The 20406-nt window shown below is 31.3% G+C and overlaps 4 protein-coding genes across 4 annotated transcripts in view; 3 read left to right on the forward strand and 1 right to left on the reverse strand.

Moving 5' to 3' along the window:
- The window catches only part of LOC125071705 (D-xylose transporter), a 57796-nt gene extending 47375 nt beyond the window's left edge, over nt 1–10421 (forward strand). The window contains exons 3-11 of the mRNA XM_047682052.1: nt 137–260; nt 4739–4882; nt 5022–5304; nt 5703–5808; nt 6917–7048; nt 7274–7412; nt 7684–7823; nt 8260–8457; nt 8941–10421. Of these exons, the coding sequence (XP_047538008.1) occupies nt 137–260; nt 4739–4882; nt 5022–5304; nt 5703–5808; nt 6917–7048; nt 7274–7412; nt 7684–7823; nt 8260–8457; nt 8941–9092 (1418 nt within the window). The 3' untranslated portion in view covers nt 9093–10421. The remainder of the gene's footprint in view (nt 1–136; nt 261–4738; nt 4883–5021; nt 5305–5702; nt 5809–6916; nt 7049–7273; nt 7413–7683; nt 7824–8259; nt 8458–8940) is intronic.
- Nucleotides 10422–10482: 61 nt separating this feature from the next.
- Nucleotides 10483–12777, reverse strand: LOC125071706. The gene is made up of 4 exons (XM_047682053.1): nt 12470–12777; nt 12225–12375; nt 11675–11853; nt 10483–10866 (listed from the first exon to the last, which is right to left on the reverse strand). Exons 1-4 carry the CDS (start codon nt 12564–12566, stop codon nt 10712–10714), a joined length of 582 nt encoding a protein of 193 aa, XP_047538009.1. The 5' UTR covers nt 12567–12777; the 3' UTR covers nt 10483–10711.
- Nucleotides 12778–12953: 176 nt separating this feature from the next.
- Nucleotides 12954–14314, forward strand: LOC125071875 (mitochondrial import inner membrane translocase subunit Tim22). Its single transcript, XM_047682295.1, has 3 exons — nt 12954–13312; nt 13804–14067; nt 14161–14314. Exons 1-3 carry the CDS (start codon nt 13084–13086, stop codon nt 14244–14246), a joined length of 579 nt encoding a protein of 192 aa, XP_047538251.1. The 5' UTR covers nt 12954–13083; the 3' UTR covers nt 14247–14314.
- A 905-nt stretch (nt 14315–15219) lies between these two features.
- Nucleotides 15220–17838, forward strand: LOC125071850. Its single transcript, XM_047682252.1, has 4 exons — nt 15220–15582; nt 15832–15924; nt 16399–16505; nt 16894–17838. Exons 1-4 carry the CDS (start codon nt 15385–15387, stop codon nt 16973–16975), a joined length of 480 nt encoding a protein of 159 aa, XP_047538208.1. The 5' UTR covers nt 15220–15384; the 3' UTR covers nt 16976–17838.
- Nucleotides 17839–20406: the final 2568 nt, after the last annotated feature.

Here is a 20406-nt window from a genome sequence, read left to right on the forward strand (position 1 = left end):
CAGGCTGTTAATGTAATGTTATGTAAATATTTATATAGCTTTATTTAAACGATTTTTTGCATATTTAAACACTGATGGAAAACGTAGATCGTTGATGATATGGGCGTTATTTCTTATTAAATTACTTGAATTTCAGGAACGACATCAAAAGTAACGGCAGAGGATCTACATTATGGAGACAAATCTTGTATGTTGAACGCGACCCACCTGACTCTCAGTCAGCTGCCGGTCGTGTGTGAGAAGGTCAACTCCAGTGATATGTAAGTACATTTCATTGTACATAGAAATATACCTGACTTCTCTTCTACACTGAGGAACGATGCTAGAATTTTTACAACTATTCCACGCGGTCAAAATTCAAATGCCAATCAGAAAATACGAGTTATATTATAGATACCAATTATATTTTTTTACATCAACAGTTGTCTGATTGAAGTAACCATTAGTTCCGCGTAAAGTAAAATATTAAACTAACTTTTAACTAGCGGCTTTGTTTGTGAGATTGTTTCAAAAATCGTTTTGTTAAAACAATTCAATGGAAAGAACGCTAAATAGTAAAAAGTATCAGTTTGTGAGATCAAAAATGAAATGGAGGAGTAGGATCGGAACAGGGCCTATTCCACTCGCCGGATATGGTGAAAGCATATCTTCTTCTACAGATGCAGAGCTTTAGAGTATGTTCCTAATGACGTTGACTCAAGACTTAACGTTGACTTAATATAAAAGAACGCTTCTAATCTAAGATACCAAAACCACACAGCATAAAGATAGACGAATTGAAAAGTAATTGTTAGCTTAATTAATTCCAAAATACTTCGATGAATTGATTTTGTTTTAGTTTTTCAATAGTATTTATTCAAGATTTCCTCAATAACTGACTGGTTTTTATTCAATTTAAAATTTTGAATTGATTTACACAAATATCCACAAAATATTCAACTTTTAGAACTAGAACAAAATATTATTAATAATTGTTCATTTTTATTTTTACTATCAGGAAGTACATGTAACCAGTTTTGTGAATAATTGCTGTCAATTATTGATTTCAAATAAGTAATTGCTGTTTGACTTATCAATTACATTTAAATATCGTGTTTTATTAATTATTTATTGATACAGACTTGTAGGCTTAGCAAGCTTGTGGGCAGATCCCATAAACCTTGGTTTAAACTACGGAATTGGACCAATTTTAAAAAGTTTTTAGAATTTTCAGTTGGAATTTTGTCAGTAGTAAGCCGAAGCTTGGAATTTTTTTAAGATCCCATGCCTCATATGCGATTGCATGAACTCTCTCAACGTACAGTAAAATTGTTATACTTAGTACCTATATACTTCGACCTAAGTTCAACAAGTACCCAAGGTGCAGGCAGTGTTCTGGCGACTTCCCCACTCCCCAAAAAATATTTTTAAGAGATCCATTGGAATGCCTCACCTGTGGTCTCAGACATGACCATTCAGGCTTCTAAGAACTATATCAACTTCGTAGTTTTACCAGCGTTTACGATACAGGTCTGTCCTTGGGTTGGCCCAAAGTTATATATTATAATGTGTAGGTAATAAACTTTAATAATTGTTAATTATTATACTATCAGGAAATTATTATGTAACCAGTTTAATGAGCAATTATAAAAAATATAATATACTAACCTAACTTAACACCAGCACTCTTCCAGTCGGACTAAGTTCAGAGCGTTCAAACAACCAACTCTTCCTATACACTACGTATAAATATAGTCCTAAAATCAGAAAATACTTTATTCAAACAGGCTTTTACGAGCACTTTTGAATCAGAATGTGACTCAAACATAGATAAAACGCAACGGCTAAATTAAAACAATGAACGTTGACATATTTCATAATCATTCGGAGATGAGAGATCTCGATTACAAAAATAGATTAATATGATGATATATGAATTTCAGCGCATCTTTATTGAGCCAATTAACAACAACCATCAAATGCGCAATTTACTGAGAACCACAACGAGCCGAGATAGTCCACTGGTTAGAAGATGAGATTTTTAATCGACAATACCGAATTCTAATACAAACTATTTTTTTCCGAATCAATTTTTTCATGGGGTGGATTTGGGTTTATAATTTATTTTGAAAACATCCGAAACATGCATATTGCATAATTGTTCTGCGGCATATGTATTCTGGCAGAACAATATCTACCAACCAAAGTAGGGTGGTGGAATACACCTCACGCCATTTCCTCGAGAGTTATTTTAAAATAGTCGTATATGTTACGATTACTTTAAAATAACTTAAAATACTTTAAAGCGATCTGATATCTCATCGTTTGGATATTATAAAATCTTTATATTATACGGAAATTATGAGTCCTGGCAAATGACATAGGCCACTTTTTCGAGTGTGTAAAATTGGTGGTGACGTTTTATATGCTATAGGTAAGTTATATATATACACCTATTTATTTCGTAAAGGTAAAGCCGCAGGTTCAGCTAGTTTATATATAAATGTATTATTAAACTAATTCGCTTTTAATAAAAACGTTTCAAGGTCTATATGTACGCCATAAAATTGTTTCATTAAAATATATTAGTCATATCAAATGAGTCGTAGTGAACTTGACCATGGACGATCGATCGAGGTCATACGGATTGCGGAATACTTTACAAATTGAGTTGTCTTTTTTTTATTATTTAAAATAGTTGGGCCCAATGTTGGTCAGTGGTCACCATTGCCCATAGAGATTGGCACTGTAAAAAATTAACCATCCCTTAGTCAAGTCAACCAACCGTTGGACGCACTTATAGTCTATTCCAAACGATAAACAAACCTTAGATTTACGTATTTCACGCGATTTGCTAATAACTCAGCTATATTGTGCACTACTAAGAGTTTATGAACATTATATATTTATTTATAATACAACACTATAACTCTTAACTTCTTAAAAATTCCCATAACACTTTCGTCAACGTTCAAAACGCCATTTTTTTCGTAAATCCATAGCGAATATCATAGAGTAATCAAGCTCTGTAATACCAATGATATCGCGGCATTTTGCTGTCAAATGTTGTTTATTTGACTTCTCTCCTCTTAATTTTGGAATAGTGTATACACACACACACTTCAAACTGAAACACAGCAATATATAATATATAATTGTTTCTTGGCGGTAGATTATATGATGATTTTGTGTTCTTCCCGGACGGACTTGCACAAAACTCTTCCACCAAGTAAATCATTTCGAAATTATCATATGGCGATAGATAAATACGTGACTAATGTTGTGTCCAATGTTAATCTCAAATGAAAGTTAATTAAGAGTAATCGATAAATTCGGCCTTTGATCTGATTTCGGACGACGCCTACGATCGCTAATTAAGACTGATGACAAATTAATCATTATCCAATGATTTTTTTTCATTAATTATATTTGTATTTGCAAAACTGTTTACTTTACATTCATTTCATTTATGTTTTCGTAAGGGATATTATTTATGGTAATTATACCGATTAAAATACTCTCGCAAACTTTATTTAATAAGCGTTGTATGTCCAACATGTGTATCTGAGTGTGTGATGTGACATCATAGCTCGTAAACGGTTGAAAGAAATATCAATTACTTCTCTTTTAGAATATTAATAAAATAAATCACAAGATTTTAATTTGACTTTATTTGCAGGCTATTATTTAGGATTAGTTATATAAACAGAAAAAACTAATAGCTTTCAAAATTCAATTAGCTAATCTCATTAAGTTCAACACCATCCAAATCTAAATTATAATAAAATAAAAAAATATCGGTTTCTGTTACGGTTACGGAATTCCATAACATACCTGCAAGAAGTATAAGAAGACAATTAATCGTCATAATAATAGTTTTCGCAAGTAATTTAATAACTTATTATATTAAAAATATAAATACATTTAAAACGTATTTGGAAACTGAATATAAAATGATATAAAGTGATCACTTGACATTTCGACTGTTGGAACAACATTTGAGTCACGTGCTGAGCAATATGCAATACAACGTCAAAAACTAGTGCTCAAGACATAATATATAATAAACATCAATAAAGTTTTTGTTTAACACTTCTGTCAGTTATACAAATATAGACTAAATTTGACTGCGACCAAACTATTAATTAATTGCTACTTTCCGTCCGCGAATTATATAATGCGTGATGAGGCGAAATATGCAGACTGTAATCAGTCGCTGTGCCCAATTTTATACAAATCCTTTCAGCCGTTCTGGTGTAATTACGTAACAAAAATCCACCCATTCCAACTTCCGAATTTATAATTTAGTATAATATACTAGGGTTCAAATTATTGGAAAAAAAATAGTTGGCCTTCTATTACCGTAAATTTACAGTAATATCTGTATCTACAACAATAATAATATTCGCAGTATTCACTCTTGCCGGTTTTTCTCAGTTGAATTTGATACAGCATTTAGAATCGGTTTTAATTTCTTTAATCTTTTAAAATAACGAGTCAAAAATGTCTCTCAGAACCAACATGAAGATATTTTTTGATTAGATTGTTTTTTTTTTTAAATCCTAGTTAATACTATTACTAAAATGCAAAAATCTTCACTTGTTGGCCTCTAAGCGGTTTCCGACAGAGTATAATCTATTTCAATCAATGCGTGTACAAAGGGAATTGTTGTCAAGGCATAAGAGATAATGGCAAACAAATGATAACTTTATTTTTGGTATTATATCCCAATTTTAATCATTACTTTGCTTCTATGCAGGTGTGAGACTCTTACACTAAATGGATCCAGATACTGCGAATGGGGCTATAATGGACTGGGAATTGATTACCAAGTTCTCGCCGGTCCAGCCTTCATGGCGGTGTTCACAGTCGTCGGTGTCATCCTCGGCGTGGCGGCTGATAGGTACGTAGTAACTATTACTGGATCTAAAAAGTCCTCTCTTTTAGGAGAAGGTCTGGGCTTTATTCAACCACGCTCCTTAAATAGGTTAGATGGTAGATTTTTAATATGATACTGTAATATATTATTTTTTTATCCTCAGATTTAACAGAAGTCGCATCTTAAGTGTATGCACGTTGATATTTGTAATAGCCATTCTTCTTATGGGAACCGTAAAAGAATACTGGCATTTAGTTCTCCTACGGATGGTAATGGCGGCTGGAGAATCCGGTTGCAATCCGCTAGCAACGGGCCTTTTGACGGACTTGTTCCCTGAACATCAAAGGGCGCTGGTCTTATCTATATTCAACTGGGGTATATATGGCGGCTACGGAATCGCGTTTCCCGTTGGGAGGTACATCCCGGATATTAATGCTTGGGGACTGGTGAGTTTTGATACTTGTTTGATAATATCTTGTGGTGATGTAGTGTAGTTGTGTGGTGGATGAACGAGGCCATACGTGATCACTACCATATCTAATATTTCTTACAAAAACCTTTTGAACTAATAAGTTGTATCTCTTGTAACTGTTATTACACTGATTTATTCTTCAAATCAATACCGTTTTAATCTTAAATATTTAAGCTCATTTTTTGTAACATTTAGGTTTAAGGGTTACATCAATCAATTTCTATTATTATTAAATAGGTAGTATTTTATGGATGAAAGTACAGTACAGTATACAGTCAGTCAGTCGGTGCATCTTTTATAAACTTCTTATACGATTTTATTGCCCGTTGCTGCAGTCGTAACTCGAAGTAAACGATGCTTTCGTTCTTTCAGAGCTGGCGAGTCTGCTACTACGGAGCTGGTATCATCGGACTTGTTATCGCTGCGATCACTTTCTTGACACTTCGCGAACCAGCTAGAACAACTATCGGAGAAGAAGGTAACACCACAAACTTAACACTCTCATGGCCACCAGCTTGTTGTAACACCAACAGTATTCTGCAAAACTTTGCTCTAAAATATGTATGTTTTCAAATTTGTCTTTTTGCACGTTGAATTTTCGATTGCTACCCATTATTTTTGTATCAAATTATTTAATAGTCCATCAAACATGTAATGATGATGTTGTCTTGATAGATTTAGGTAACGCTGTTCAATTTCAAGTGAGATCAGACAACTCTGTAGGACATATTACAGTGTAAAGTGTGTGCGCAAACAAAGGAGCTTTTACCGCTTACTTTGCCCTCGTTCTCAAAATCCGATGGGACGATAATCCGACTCTACGGGGAAACATTGAAACGCAGAACCAAGAGCTTTACATGTTTTCCGAGAAACGGGAGTGTACACATTTCTAAGTTCCAGACTTTGGCTGTATTGAAAATTTTTCGACAGAAAAACCCAGTAACTTTTTATATAGACTCGGTCTGGTCATCCCATCCGGCATTTATAAAGGCTTCAGATGCTGATGTTAGAGATTTATCTACGAGGCGATTACCTAACATGCGTCAATTATTATTAGGGCTCAGTATATAGGGCTGTTACCCTTACAAAGGACATAACAAATTACATATTGTTGATTATTAATAACGACTAAAGTATGTAACAAAGCTAACATCGATGTAACTGACGATTATTTTTACGGATATATTTTTTAAATATAACTTAATAAAAGTACTCTCGTAAAAATTAAAGATGTAATCAAAGTTCAACAGCTTTCCTCGTTCAGTAGAAGAGGAAAGTATAATGGAACTTTGCTATTTTTAGACGGACCCTCGTTATAATGGGAGGTACAAAACAGGGTACTTCTTAAACATCTTATGGACACTCGAAAATTCGAGCGTTTCAGAAAAAACAGGCTGTGGTGGATATTTCCTATATTACGTATCATCATCATACCTACTTTAGTTTGGCGATTATTTTTCCAAAATAACAATTCGGTTTATTATTTTGTTTAAGTGTAACGATAATGTTCTCGTGAAAATTGATTTTTCAACGTCCATGAGAATTGCCTTTTCTTGGACTAATAAATTATTCTGTAATCTTTTTAGGAGCTGGCAACGCCAAAGGTGGGGACTCTGCTCTGGAATCAGGAAAGAAAATGCCTCAAGTCACCATCTGGCATGTGATCGCGCAACCGAGAATCATTCTTCTTTGCTTGGCAGCCTCCATCAGACATTGCGGTGAGACACCAAATTAAAAAAATTGTAATACAGCTTAGCTCACAGGGGAGTAATGGGATAAACTCTAAAGCTTAAAAATATTATACAGTAGGTATTTGCAGACCTTCTGTAAATATATATTTTTTCTCTTATTTTGATGACACTTATTATATAAAGAGCTCATTTATACTCGTTGTTGAATACCTTAACATATATCAGTGATAAGATATTTATATATCGTCTCAGGCGGTATGACGTTTGCATACAACGCGGACCTGTACTACCGTGACTATTTCCCCGACGTCGACCTCGGCTGGTGGCTGTTCGCCGTCACCGTCGGCATCGGCTCCATCGGCGTCGTCGTCGGCGGCGTCGTCTCCGACAAGTGAGTCACACACAAACACACACACGCACAAAATAATAAGCTATTTCTCCGATTTACCACAAGTTCAAACTAAGTATTATTTTCCTCCCATAATCACTACCATTTTTATCAAACAAGGCAGATACTGGATTGAATTATTAGATAAACATACAAATATACTCATCAGAGAAATACTATTTCTCTCCCCAATCTACTGGCCCGGCCAAGTTAGCGGTGGTTCTAACGGTAAACGTCCGCTTAAGCTACATATGACATTATCATGATTTCGCAGATTCGTGTCAAAGATGGGTGTGAGGTCTCGAGTACTGGTCCTGGCTCTGTCTCAGCTGATTGCGACGCTGCCGGCGTTTGGTTCAGTCGTGTTCGGACCCTTATGGGCCATGATCACCCTCGCTATCTCATACTTCTTTGGTAAGTTATCCATTACAGAACACCCTGTGTTATCGTTAAAATAACACCATAATAATAGTTTTGCTTTAAATATTACCGGTGAAAAGCTTATTTTGTATATAAGATAAGAACAAGAATATGAAAATGTAAATTATAAATACGTAGCTAATATAAAAATCAAAATACGTGACTATTATTTTATGCATATATTTATATAAATAAATCTTCTATACGTGTGTATGTAACTGATCTTCTAAACATACCTATTTCGATTGCTTTTTTTTGTATTTGAGAAATCTAGATGATTTAGATTGGACTCGGGAGAGGGTGCCACTATTGGGAAGTAAATAAAAGTTGTATTCCACCCGGACGAAGTCGGCGATACGGACGAATAAAATAAGCATTATTTAAATCGAAATAATTGCCTAAAATTTTATATCTAAAATGTTCATTTCAGCTGAAATGTGGTTCGGAATCGTCTTCGCTATTCTAGTGGAAATTGTGCCTCTGTCGGTACGCTCAACGACCGTCGGCGTTTTCCTCTTCGTTATGAACAACGTTGGAGGAAACCTGCCGATTCTGGTCGACCCGGTCTCGAAGGCGATCGGCTACAGAGAAGCTATTATGATCTTCTACGCAGGCTTCTATGGCATTAGTAAGTTTTACACGATATTTTTTTAACGGTTATATATGCTTACAGTCAAACATATTTATATTTAATCTAAATGTACTCTCACTTACTGGAGAATACAACATGCACAAGAAAAAAAACAATAAATGTTAATATAACAATCGCACCTTAACTTATGGCAAAAATACAGTGTCCACAACAACTATATATTTGTTATAATTCAACACTATCCTACTTAACCACATACGTACAGCCACTTTAAATTATTTCCAAAGTTCTGATAAATCACTCCAAACGCCATTTTTTCACGAAATCCTAATGAAAACAAGATCTTGTCCAGTTATACCCCGTCAATTCAATGTCAAAGTTGTTTTTTTGTCTTTAACTTTACTGTATTTGGAATATGCGGCTTCTGTTTAGTTTATAAGTTTTTGAAATTAATGAAAACGTAAACTATATTATTAGAAAGACCTTTATACAAATCCTAATCAATTATATTAATTTTAGGCAGCATCATGTTCTTCCTCACGATGTTCTTGATGGACGGTCCCGTGGAGAAGTCTGAGGCCACGGACGACAAGCCGAGCGGACTCGACAACAGAGCCTTCTCGCACGACGAGCTCAGGAACGGAAGGACAAACGAAAACATCAGACTATAAGACTATGATTCCAGTGAAAGACACATTCGTTACAAATGTTTTAAATTATGTTTAGCGTCGATGTGGTAGAGTCCGATTACGAGATCGACCTTTGTTTTTATGATGGATGTTGTGGTGATGTTTTTGAAAAACTTCAACGATTTTTGCAACAGGAAACGCGTTGTTTAAGTTATACAGTTTCCCTGGTATAAATGAATACAGACTCGTCTGGGTGGTACTCTTACTCGACAGTCCCCTAACACCAAAAATAATACATTATATCCATATATTCCGGCTTCAAGATGAGGTGAGCCAGTGCAATTACAGGCACATTGAACATCTTGGCTTTCCTAGTTGGAGCCGCCAATCTAAGCGACGCCGACCAAAGTCTAAGTTATTTATATATTTTGCCCTTTTCAAATTTTAAGTCTCGCTGCGTATTTGGTACACTGGCCTTTTAACATACACTGGTTAACTGGTCTAAAAGAATGGCCTGTGACGTGGTGTTATTGTTTTCTACTGTTATTACTCAATGAAATGATTTACAAAAAAAAAAAAATCTATGGCAAACATCTGAATTTATAAATGCTTTCATATTTGATTTTTAAATATGATCTTATTTGATTAAAACTGTAAATTTAAAAAATTATCATTATATTCATTAAATGTAAAAAAGAAAGTGCAAATAATTGATTCTGCTTAAGTAAATTATATTATTAACTGTTCATTCTACTACAAGGCCTCTCTATTCTATAAGACGTCTATGAAAATCAAATGATACTTAAAAAATGTATATTGCTCAATTCACTTTCAAAGTTCAAACGGAAAATATCAGTACGAATTAAACAGACTATGCTAATTACTCTATTATTTTATACAACTTTCTTTAGTTAAAAAATATCGTTCATCTAGTTTGCTCTAGTTGTTCATCTAGTTAGCTTGCATGGCTACAAAACCCTACAATATACATAGCACTCGAAAAAAAATAGTTCCGTTTTTTCAGCAGTCAATGTCAAAGGTAAAAAAATATCTGCCATAAAAAAATTATGTCTTAGATAGCATTCATATGTTAGCTAACTTGTTAGACATTTGAATCAAACAACTCTCTAAGAAAATCAGAATAAATGACGAATTTCAAATATATTTATTTTATCTTCCTTATATTTAAAATTAAATAAGTGTTCCATTTATAAAATGGCTTTGTCCAAAGTGCGAGCGAGAAGAGAAATACATATTGACATATGAAGATATGAGACAAAATATTGAAAAAGTTCTGTTTTAAAACTATGCATAACTATGTACTTCCGTTCCTCTGTAGGTTAAGAATTAAATGTACAAGTAAGGTTGTTTTAATTTAAACTTAGTTGCTATGTTTTTAGTTATTTTATATTTATTTTAATCATACTAAAAGTTCTTACGAACTTAAGACATCAATGTGAATCTGAATTAAAATAAACAAATACACATTTGTGTATAACAATTAAAAAGCAGTTAATTGTGATAATGAACATGTACATTTTAAATAAACTGAATGTAAATAAATTTTTGTTAATATTAATAATTGGTTTTATTTTAAATATTTCTGGATTTACAATATGATTCCTTGACCTATACCAATAATCAGTAACATTAAAAAAAAATTAAGTCTCAGGTTTTCGCACACCAATGCTAAGATGTGATTTGTTATTCCCTACTGCTACAAATTCCACAATCTTTTGTTTTCTTTTCGGTCGCCAGCGTTTTTCGTTTTTTAATAATATAAAGTCACCACTCACTACAACTGCGTTCAGTTTATCTGTAAAAATAAAAAAAGTTGTTTTTTATTTGCATAGATTTTGCTTTTCAAAATAAAATAAACTTGATATTGTTTAAAGTAGTAGTTAAAATAAAAATCAAATATTTCTAAAAAAAGCTTGGGATTAATTGGGTTGTTTTTTGTCTATTTTTGAAACTGTTTACAATTTTCATATCAAGAAATAGCCAAGAGGCAGTTGCTTTCTTCTTAATTTGAACTATTCTCCATTAACTAATTGTGTGCATTGTATTGTGAAGCTCACAAACACTTCTTATCCTTTTTTATATTTATTCAAAAAAGCAGTTTTTACACTTTCTAAGATCCTTTATTAAAAACGTAAATATTGCCACACAATAAATTAATATTTTTCTCAACATTCGCCTTGTTAGAGGATATGTATTCAAAACCAACATTTAATATTTCAATTTCTACAAATTTGTGCCTGAACAACTTTTAGCTTTTAGACAAGTCATCCTAAAAGCAGATACTTAGACAATATTAGAGTTTTCAATCTTCCTTAAATAAATATTTATTGGGAACACACCCACAGACACACAAAAAAAGCTTTTCAGAGTTTGGAAACAAAATAAATTCAAATTAATTTAATATAAGCTCAACATAGAGTAAGACTTTTTGCCAAGTTTTTAAGACTTAATCTGTAGAGGGACAAAGTTATCAGGATTTGAAATTATTGAAATTTTAAAAACACTCCTATAATATCTAGTATTTGATTAGTTTAGTTTAAAAGAGGATGTGTTGATTTCAAGCAATCACATCACATGAAAAAAAATCTTTTAAAGTTTCATACCTTTTTCGTTAGGTTCCTGAACATCGTGGTCAATTTGTCTCCTTTTACTTGCACTTTTAATTCTCTTAGAAATCTTATTGTGGATTTCTGTTACTATATCTTTATCCGTTACTACTTCACATGATAAAAAACTTTTCGAGTCTCTAAACAATTTAACACCTCCTTTGACTTCACTTTCCCTGAAAAAACATTAGATAGTTTTATTATTAAATAGAATAAACAGGATTAACTATTTTCTGAATTGGATTTTATAAAATCCAAATTCAAATTGGCCAATAATAAATATTGGATGAACATTACCATACCTTCTTAAACTAATAATTGTTAGTTAACACCTTTGTGTAGTATTGTTTTTATTAAGATAACATAAAGTTTCCTATTCAACACCTTTAAATTTAATATGTATTTTTATAATAAAAGGAAATTTATCATTCTTGCTTATAATATGGTTCCAAAATATCAAATAAAAAAGTAAGCTATACACTATAAAAAAAAAATACACTATTATTATATTTATAAATTGCATGCCCTATAAAAAATAGTAACTTACTTAATAGACTTTCGTTTAATGTCAACAAATTCTATACTCCTGTCGATGACTGCTGATACCTTAGCGCCAATACGTTTTTGCATTTCTTCTGAGACCTTTATATCATTGTAATGCGTCGCGACATCTAAATATCTTTCGGAACGTGGTTTTTCTAAAAAATCGATACTAATTTAATGAGCTTGAAATTTTAATGGATAACATCCAAATTCAATCATATATTAGTTAGGTACTCAAAGTTAGCAAACCTTTCTTATCGTATAGGGTTTTATCCTTGATTTCAAATGTTGTGTCCACTACATCTCTAAAACGAGACAGATCTTCTTCGTCCGATGAATCTGACATTATACTAAGTACTAGTAAAAACAATTAAATTATACTTCTATTTAATTTGGTAATCTTAAAAATATATGTTTACTATTTTAATAAAGTCCTCTCCATCCATGCTGATATGACATTTATTTTTCTGTTGAAAAATCTGGTAAAATAATCAACAATCAAATTCTTAGTATATACACTTACACATTACATCTGGTCTTATTAGTTGTATACAAAAAATAAAATAAATAAAAGGTAAATAAGGTTTGATGAATTGTTACATGAAAAACTATTTTTTATTTTATATTATTTTAATTTTAGAAAATATTATTAATATTCTCGAATCTGAACGGTTATCTTATGTCAGTGTCAGACAGGACACTATCAATTATTACAGCTGTTGGTTGTCAAAAGTCGAAACCATATTACAGATAAATTGAAATAATTAAGGGACAGAAACTAACCTTTATTTTAATAATTATTTAATAAAAGTTAATTAAATTGTGCATTTACTGTGAAAATTCTCAAATAAGTCACAATCATTATGACCGAATATAAAAAACCGCCTGTTAACGAAGATTTAGTTAAATTCACACAACAAAATGACTATGATTCTCTCGCAAAATACTTGATAGGCAATGTTTACCGATATCGTGAAAATATAATTATACCCAGAATTTTAGGTCCTGTTATAATCAAAACAAATGAGGAGAAAATGATTGAATCTACAATTGAAAGTTGTCCTTTTAAATCATTGACTAGTTGTATCATAGGTAAGTTATAAATTCTATTTCATTTATTAAAACTAAATATTTAATATTTATGATCAGTGCCAGTAGTAGTAAAATTACATTCTGTGCCTAGTGATCAAAAGATTTTTACTTACTTATTAAAAAAGAATTATGTGTACAGATACATATGAACTGTCAGTAAATCATCTCTGTTTACATAATTTAAGACTGAAAATATTTAATTCCTAGCACTTTCTGTGGCACTAGCCACGGTATTTTGGATGCTCCTTGCCTTTGGCAACATATGGCTCGCCTTTCTAAATGAAGAAGCAACAACTAAAGAGTTTTTAAAAATCAATCTGATTTTCATAAACAAATACTCAATAAATTTAGAATTATCGTATTTTGTTAATAACACATCTACGATTTATGACTACTCATAGCTTTAAATTTTTGAATTTAGAATTTTAAAATTACTGTTCATCCTAATCAGAGTTTTATAAAATAAATAATATAATATTTTCTGCTTTTAGGATACGGTCTTGGAGCAGCAGTTGGTTTATTCACATCATCATTAATGCCAAATATGACAGACCCCATGGCACAACAGAATCAAACTGCAAGAGAAATATTACGAGAAATGAAAAATTCCATGATAAGTTATGCAAAGAACTTTGCTATACTCGGAGCTGTGTTTTCTGGAATTGAATGTTGTATAGAAAGTGCAAGGGGGAAGTCTGATTGGAAAAATGGCACTTATGCCGGTGGGGTTACTGGGGGACTTATAGGATTACGAGGTACCTACATATTATAAAATTAGTTTATTTTTACACTGATAATTGTTCAATCTTAGAATCAACCAGTTTAACAAAATATATTTTTAATTTTAGGTGGTTTGAAAGCTGGTATATTTGGTGCTGCTGGATTTGCTGCATTTTCAACTGTTATTGACTATTACATGCATCAACGTGGTTAGAGATGTGTTACAAATTTATTGTTTTGTAAATGTTAATCTTAGCTAATAAATTATTAATAAAAAATAGAAGTTACTTAATACTTATGTGTTTTGTTTACCTCAATATTATCCATCATCTATACAAAATGTATTAAAAACGTGTGTTTTTAAAGCATATATGATTTAATTTTTATTTGGAATTTGTTTATGTAGAATGAACTTTTTAAACAAACATTATATTTAGGAGAAGGGAGACAAATATACTCGCGTGTAAATACTAATAAATATTAATATAATAGTGTACATTAATAATGTAAATAATAGCTATTGTAAGTCGCTAGGTAATCGTATCCTTGATCTATTGCAATTAATACGGAATTACGGATTACGGATAGTTTCAAATTTTAAGATTGCAGGATTTGCAGGTAACAAATTACGATAAAGTGTTGTGCTGCCAATGTAAAAAATGTAATACACAAAAAATACTTATATGGCTTAAATTTTTAACAAAATAAGACATAATATAAACTGTATGTATGTGTAGTTAAATAAATTAAATTATAGATTTTTAAAACTATTAAAAGTAATAATGGATCGTGGTTCATTATTAATTAATATATTCTTCTCTTATATAATTATTGAAGTGGTATTTACGAAAGTATTATAGTTTACAAGACAGATTGCTCAAATCTCTAGAACAGTTATAAAACATTTATAAGTATAATCGTTAGAAAACCTATGTATTTGCATTTTGCCCTAACCTCTTAATAGTACAGTAAATACACTGGGAAGCTTAACCATCCTATTGCAAGTAACAGAACAAAAAAATATGTATTAGGATATTTCCATAAAAATAAACATACAAAAGCTTTCAATTAAAATATATTATTTATTCAGCCTAAAAGATTTGTAGAATCATAGAATGCTTACTTGCCGTAACGAAAAATAATTAAGCGTAGCAACACCGTTCATGATAAACAAAAAAAAATAACGACCGAAAACGGAAAAACGAAAACTACAGCGTGCCCGATTGATTTTTATCTATATATAGGTAAAAATGTATTGAAGTGTACGGTTTTTATACATAAAATAAATACAATTTGTATTTAAGATATATTGCACAAGTTACTTTTGTAGTGCGTCGTTTTATATTATAAAAATGAAAGATCCCTTTGTGACCGACTCCGGTATCGATTCGCCAACAAGAGATAGTCTTAAAAATATTGAAGGATGTTATAATAAAAATATATTTAAAGGGAAATCTTTTGCTAATTCACGTCGTGCCTTGCAATCAGGGGCTGAAAAGATATCGAGGACGTTCAAGAGCGTTAGAAATACTTTCGGAAATTTATCACAGGTATTTTTTTCTTTATACATTCATAAAAACTAGAAAATACAATTAAACACATAATGTTTTCATTTCATCCATAGCATCGTATTAAAGAACGAAGATTTGAATATTCGTTATATCGTATTATTTATTTATTTTAATAAGTAATGAACATACAAAAATTGTACAGACTGTAGTTTTGGATTTGATAAATAAAAGGTATGCCAAAGAAGAAAATGTGTTAATTTAGTAGATTGAAAAGTATTTTTATTACAGCATTTTAGACTTGGTGGTAGACGTAGACATCGGCTGACAGAGGCTGGCTCTCCCTGTCGGATACCTACAACTCCTGTTACAAAGAAAAAACAGGTAAGCAAGCTTCTTTAATTTTAAGACCGTAATACACTATTTGCCATTTTAAAACAATTAACTTCATTATAAAAACTTACATACTTTCTTTTTTTGATATGTTATTTTAGTTTGTCTTTAGAAGTGCTGTATGTTCCATTGCTCTATTTTATTTATAATTTGAACAATGTTTTTTTAATGTGCATGGTTTTATTGCCAGATAGCATCTCAATCTCTTTTTTTAAGTATAAATCCTTCATTTATAATTCTTATGTTTCTTTGAAAGTTGAGTCACAACACTATTACATCATTCATCATTCATTTTATTTCTTTTCTACATTATTATTCATGCAATATATTTTAGCACATAACTTTACAGGCTTATGTTTCGACAGAAACCAAGTATTGTTTAACATTTCAAATACAGATGTAATTCTTACAGTTCTCTTTATATTATTGACATTAATTTAGAAAAACTTAATTTGCACTTCACAGATCATGGGCAGGAGTCCTACCAAGCTGTATAGTCCGTTTGGCATTGAAACACCTCATAGTCGTGATTTTAGGATGTCACCGTACATGCCGGATACGCCAGATCATGGGTAATTACTTGCTTCACTCTAGTGTAGTTAAAACAATTGATATATTTTATTGCTCTGAATTTTAGTCAAGGTGGCAGATTTGAAAGATTAGCCCTTTGCACTGGAGATATTAAAATGCAAAAGTGCCAGCACAAATACTGATGAACCTGTTGGAAGCCCAGTTGAAGGCAAATTTATAATTGCTACTGAGATTTTCTGAACAGAACCCACACACTCAAAATTGGTCTCATTTAGTATCTGGATATCTAGATGCCGAAGCTAGCCATTAGACTAAAAGAACAAAGTTACACTTAATACTCATACTTAAATATAATAACAACATTAAAATAAACTGTACTACAATTGACTTACATACATAACATTACATAATTTTTTTCAATAATTTCAGAATCTCACCAAAGAGGCGTAAAGGAGTTACCCATTCCTGGCACATTTTAGCCAAGAAGCGTCCAAGGGCACTCTTCCAATAACATTAATATATTAAACAATATTATGCACAAATAACCCACCGCTTAATGTAAGTTTATAATAAGCTTTGAATACAATAGTATAATTTTGTATGATTGGTGCTATGGAGTTTACGGAATGCTTTCTAAAGATTGTAGATGCTTCCAACCTTATGAGGCTCTGAAAAAGACAGACTGATAATTTCTATTTAACATCATCTAAATGTTTCATCATATATATTTCGATAAAGCGAACCACAATTATAGTTTCATAAAGCAAGTTAAGTTATTCAATATTAGTATAGATAGTAATTTATTCCATGATATCACTTGTAATTTATAATTTAACCTAATATGAGTTTCGTCACACAAGTATTGTTTGGGTGTAGCCGCATTAATCAAACAAGCCATTACCATGGAAGTGAGATAGTCTTTGGTTTAACATATTAGTGCCATGGTAAGAACCTGACCCTGCATCATACTAAATCATATCTATAAATCAAGTATCTAGAGTAAAACTCTTGGAACCATTACTGTGGCTGTTCTTTGGTCGCAAAAACAGTAAAAAACAATTTTATATTTGAATTTTTTTTGGCATCTCTTTGCTACATATTTTCTACTGCAGGGCGCAGTAGACCTTATTTTCGGGGCGAGTTGTGCTTAAAATGGGGCTGTCTTGTTTATGTTGGATTATAAGGTTCTATTGTCATTGCAATTCAATATTACCTACGAATATTTTTAATGTATTATTTAATTATTAATAATCATAAAAGTAATCTAAATTCATACCCTTGTATTTATATGGTTGTGTTCTAGAGATTATCTGTGGTGTTGATACATGAGTACGAGACTGTTAAGACTCTTGAACAAGTTCGCTATCGATGGAAGCCAATATTCAATTTTTTTTAAATAAAATTGAATGATTCATGTATGATTTACGGAAACTAGAGAGAGAGAGATAGAGTCAGCATCTTGAGTGTTCAAATTGAGAATGTTGATTTTTAATTTAGTCTTTAGTTACTTATATTCATTTTAATTCAAGTATTATTTTATTTTTCAAGATTTTTTAAAACTTACATGTCTTATTAAATTCATAAACTTAAATAATCTTATTGATCTGATGATGAATCTTTTAATTTGAAAAAGGAATGATATCTTTTATATTACTGTGTATAAATGTAGTTGAGACTACAAGTATTTTATAAGTATTATAAAACTCATATCCAGTATTAAATACGCCAAAATTGTATTGCGTGTTCTATTTCTATTGTATACAAATATAGTATACTTTAATTACGCTTTCTGTGACAATATCTATATATGCTCAGACCTTAGACCTAAGATTTAAATCGATCAATTTATATTGATTTGCAAAAATTTTTATTATACACATACCCGAATGATTTTCAAACTGTTCTAAAATTAGTTTGAAAAATTAATACTTGTGTTGTGCCTGATTTGAAATTAAAAAAATATGTGTTTCATACTTTTAAAACAGACTTCCGAATTGTACTGTGTTGTGCGGAATTGTGTGTGAAATGAAATATCTTTTAAATAATATACTTAACTTGTATAGAGTTACCGACATTATACAATTGGTTGTCCCCTTTGAATATCAATAATTTCTATGAGAGTTTGTGTGATCGAACATTTCTACACAATACGGTACAATTCAACCTATCTTCTTTATATTTAATGATGTTCCTGAATTTTAGTATTTTAATTAATAATAGATATACGATTTCTTTTTTATACTTTTAGTTTATTTTTCGAGTAAGTGTACTTGAATTGATAGATTTTTTAATTTTTATGTCGTAAAATATAAGACTGAACGTCTCTACCGTTAGGTATATTTATTTTTTATTTAAGAATTATCTGTCATATCATTTTGGAATGTTTAAATTGATGGATGAAAAATTATTTATTCATTTTCATAGTCAAACATTTTATTTTGACTTTTCGAAAAACATTTTTCACTTGGAATTTGCAAATGTAGTCGTACTATTTAACATTATTCTAATTTAATATAGTTAAAAATTGGTGTATCTGTAATTCTAACTTATTTGATTAAGTGAATTATCATTTTAAAACTGCTTAACAAGTTAAGTAACACACATCACTATACAAAATTTCCGATTTTTCGAGTAAGTCATTATGATAGAAATGTTTACATGCAAATTCATGCCTGTGACCTATTACTTATATATTTCTTTTTTTGCTTACATCAGAATCCATTATTTGTGTTTAAATATTAAAAGTTTTATTTAGTAAAAGTTTCCGTCCTAATCGTACAAAATACATGATCACTCTAAAAATAATTGATTTCATCCATCAATTTAACCTTGCGATATAGTAGCGAAGATTTATTTAACGTATATTCTGGCTCTGCTTATTGTAACATGTATAACTGCTATTTATATTGAATAAACTTTTTTACAATTAACAGTTTTTTTATTTATCTTTTTTTTTCAATCAATACACTAGATCGGTATGCCTTATTCCAATATCGTGATTAATACGTTCAAATGCCAAAATTGTAGGTACAGTTCAACATGAACTCAGTCAATTTTATGAATGATTTTTATAGATATCTAACACAAATAAATGGTAAGTTATCTTCCAGAGTCTCCTACCCCTAAAAGGATACGAAAAACGGCGACAAGGTCAAGGGTTAGAGTCTTTTTCATGCTTACAATTGGCTGAACACACCTATACTCTATTTCAACCATAACAGGAAAAAAGCCAAATAAAAAATATTTGACAGCAAATTGACGCCATATCATTGGTCGAGAGCTTGATTAATCTATAATATTCACTATGGATTTGCGAAAAAATGGCGTTTTGAACGTCGACGAAACTTATCGGAATGTTGAAAGTAGCATAAGCATTAGCAGCCCGTAAATGTCCCACTGCTGGGATAAAGGCCTCCTCTCCCTTTGAGGAGAAGGTTTGGAGCATATTCCACCACGCTGCTCCAATGCGGGTTGGCGGAATACACATGTGGCAGAATTTCGTTGAAATTAGACACATGCAGGTTTCCTCACGATGTTTTCCTTCACCGCCGAGCACGAGATGAATTATAAACACAAATTAAGCACATGAAATTTCAGTGGTGCCTGCCTGGGTTTGAACCCGAAATCATCGGTTATAATGCACGCGTTCTAACCACTGGGCCATCTCGGCTGAAAGTAGTATTTTGGAAATTAAAGTAGAAATAAGTAGTTTATTGTAACAGTGTTATATTATAAATTAAGATATATTAATCATAACCTCTTAGTAGTATCGCTGCGTTATTAGCAAATCGCATGAAATACGTAAACCTAAGGTTTGTTTATCTTTTTTCCTACTTGCATTGGAATAGGCTATTATACTTTATGATATCTTTTAAATGAAACATCTAGTGATTATTTAAAAATATTATACTAAATGTCGATTTACTTTGACAAGGTTCCATG

This window comes from Vanessa atalanta, chromosome 20 (assembly GCF_905147765.1).
Source record: "Vanessa atalanta chromosome 20, ilVanAtal1.2, whole genome shotgun sequence".
Taxonomy (NCBI): domain Eukaryota; kingdom Metazoa; phylum Arthropoda; class Insecta; order Lepidoptera; family Nymphalidae; genus Vanessa; species Vanessa atalanta.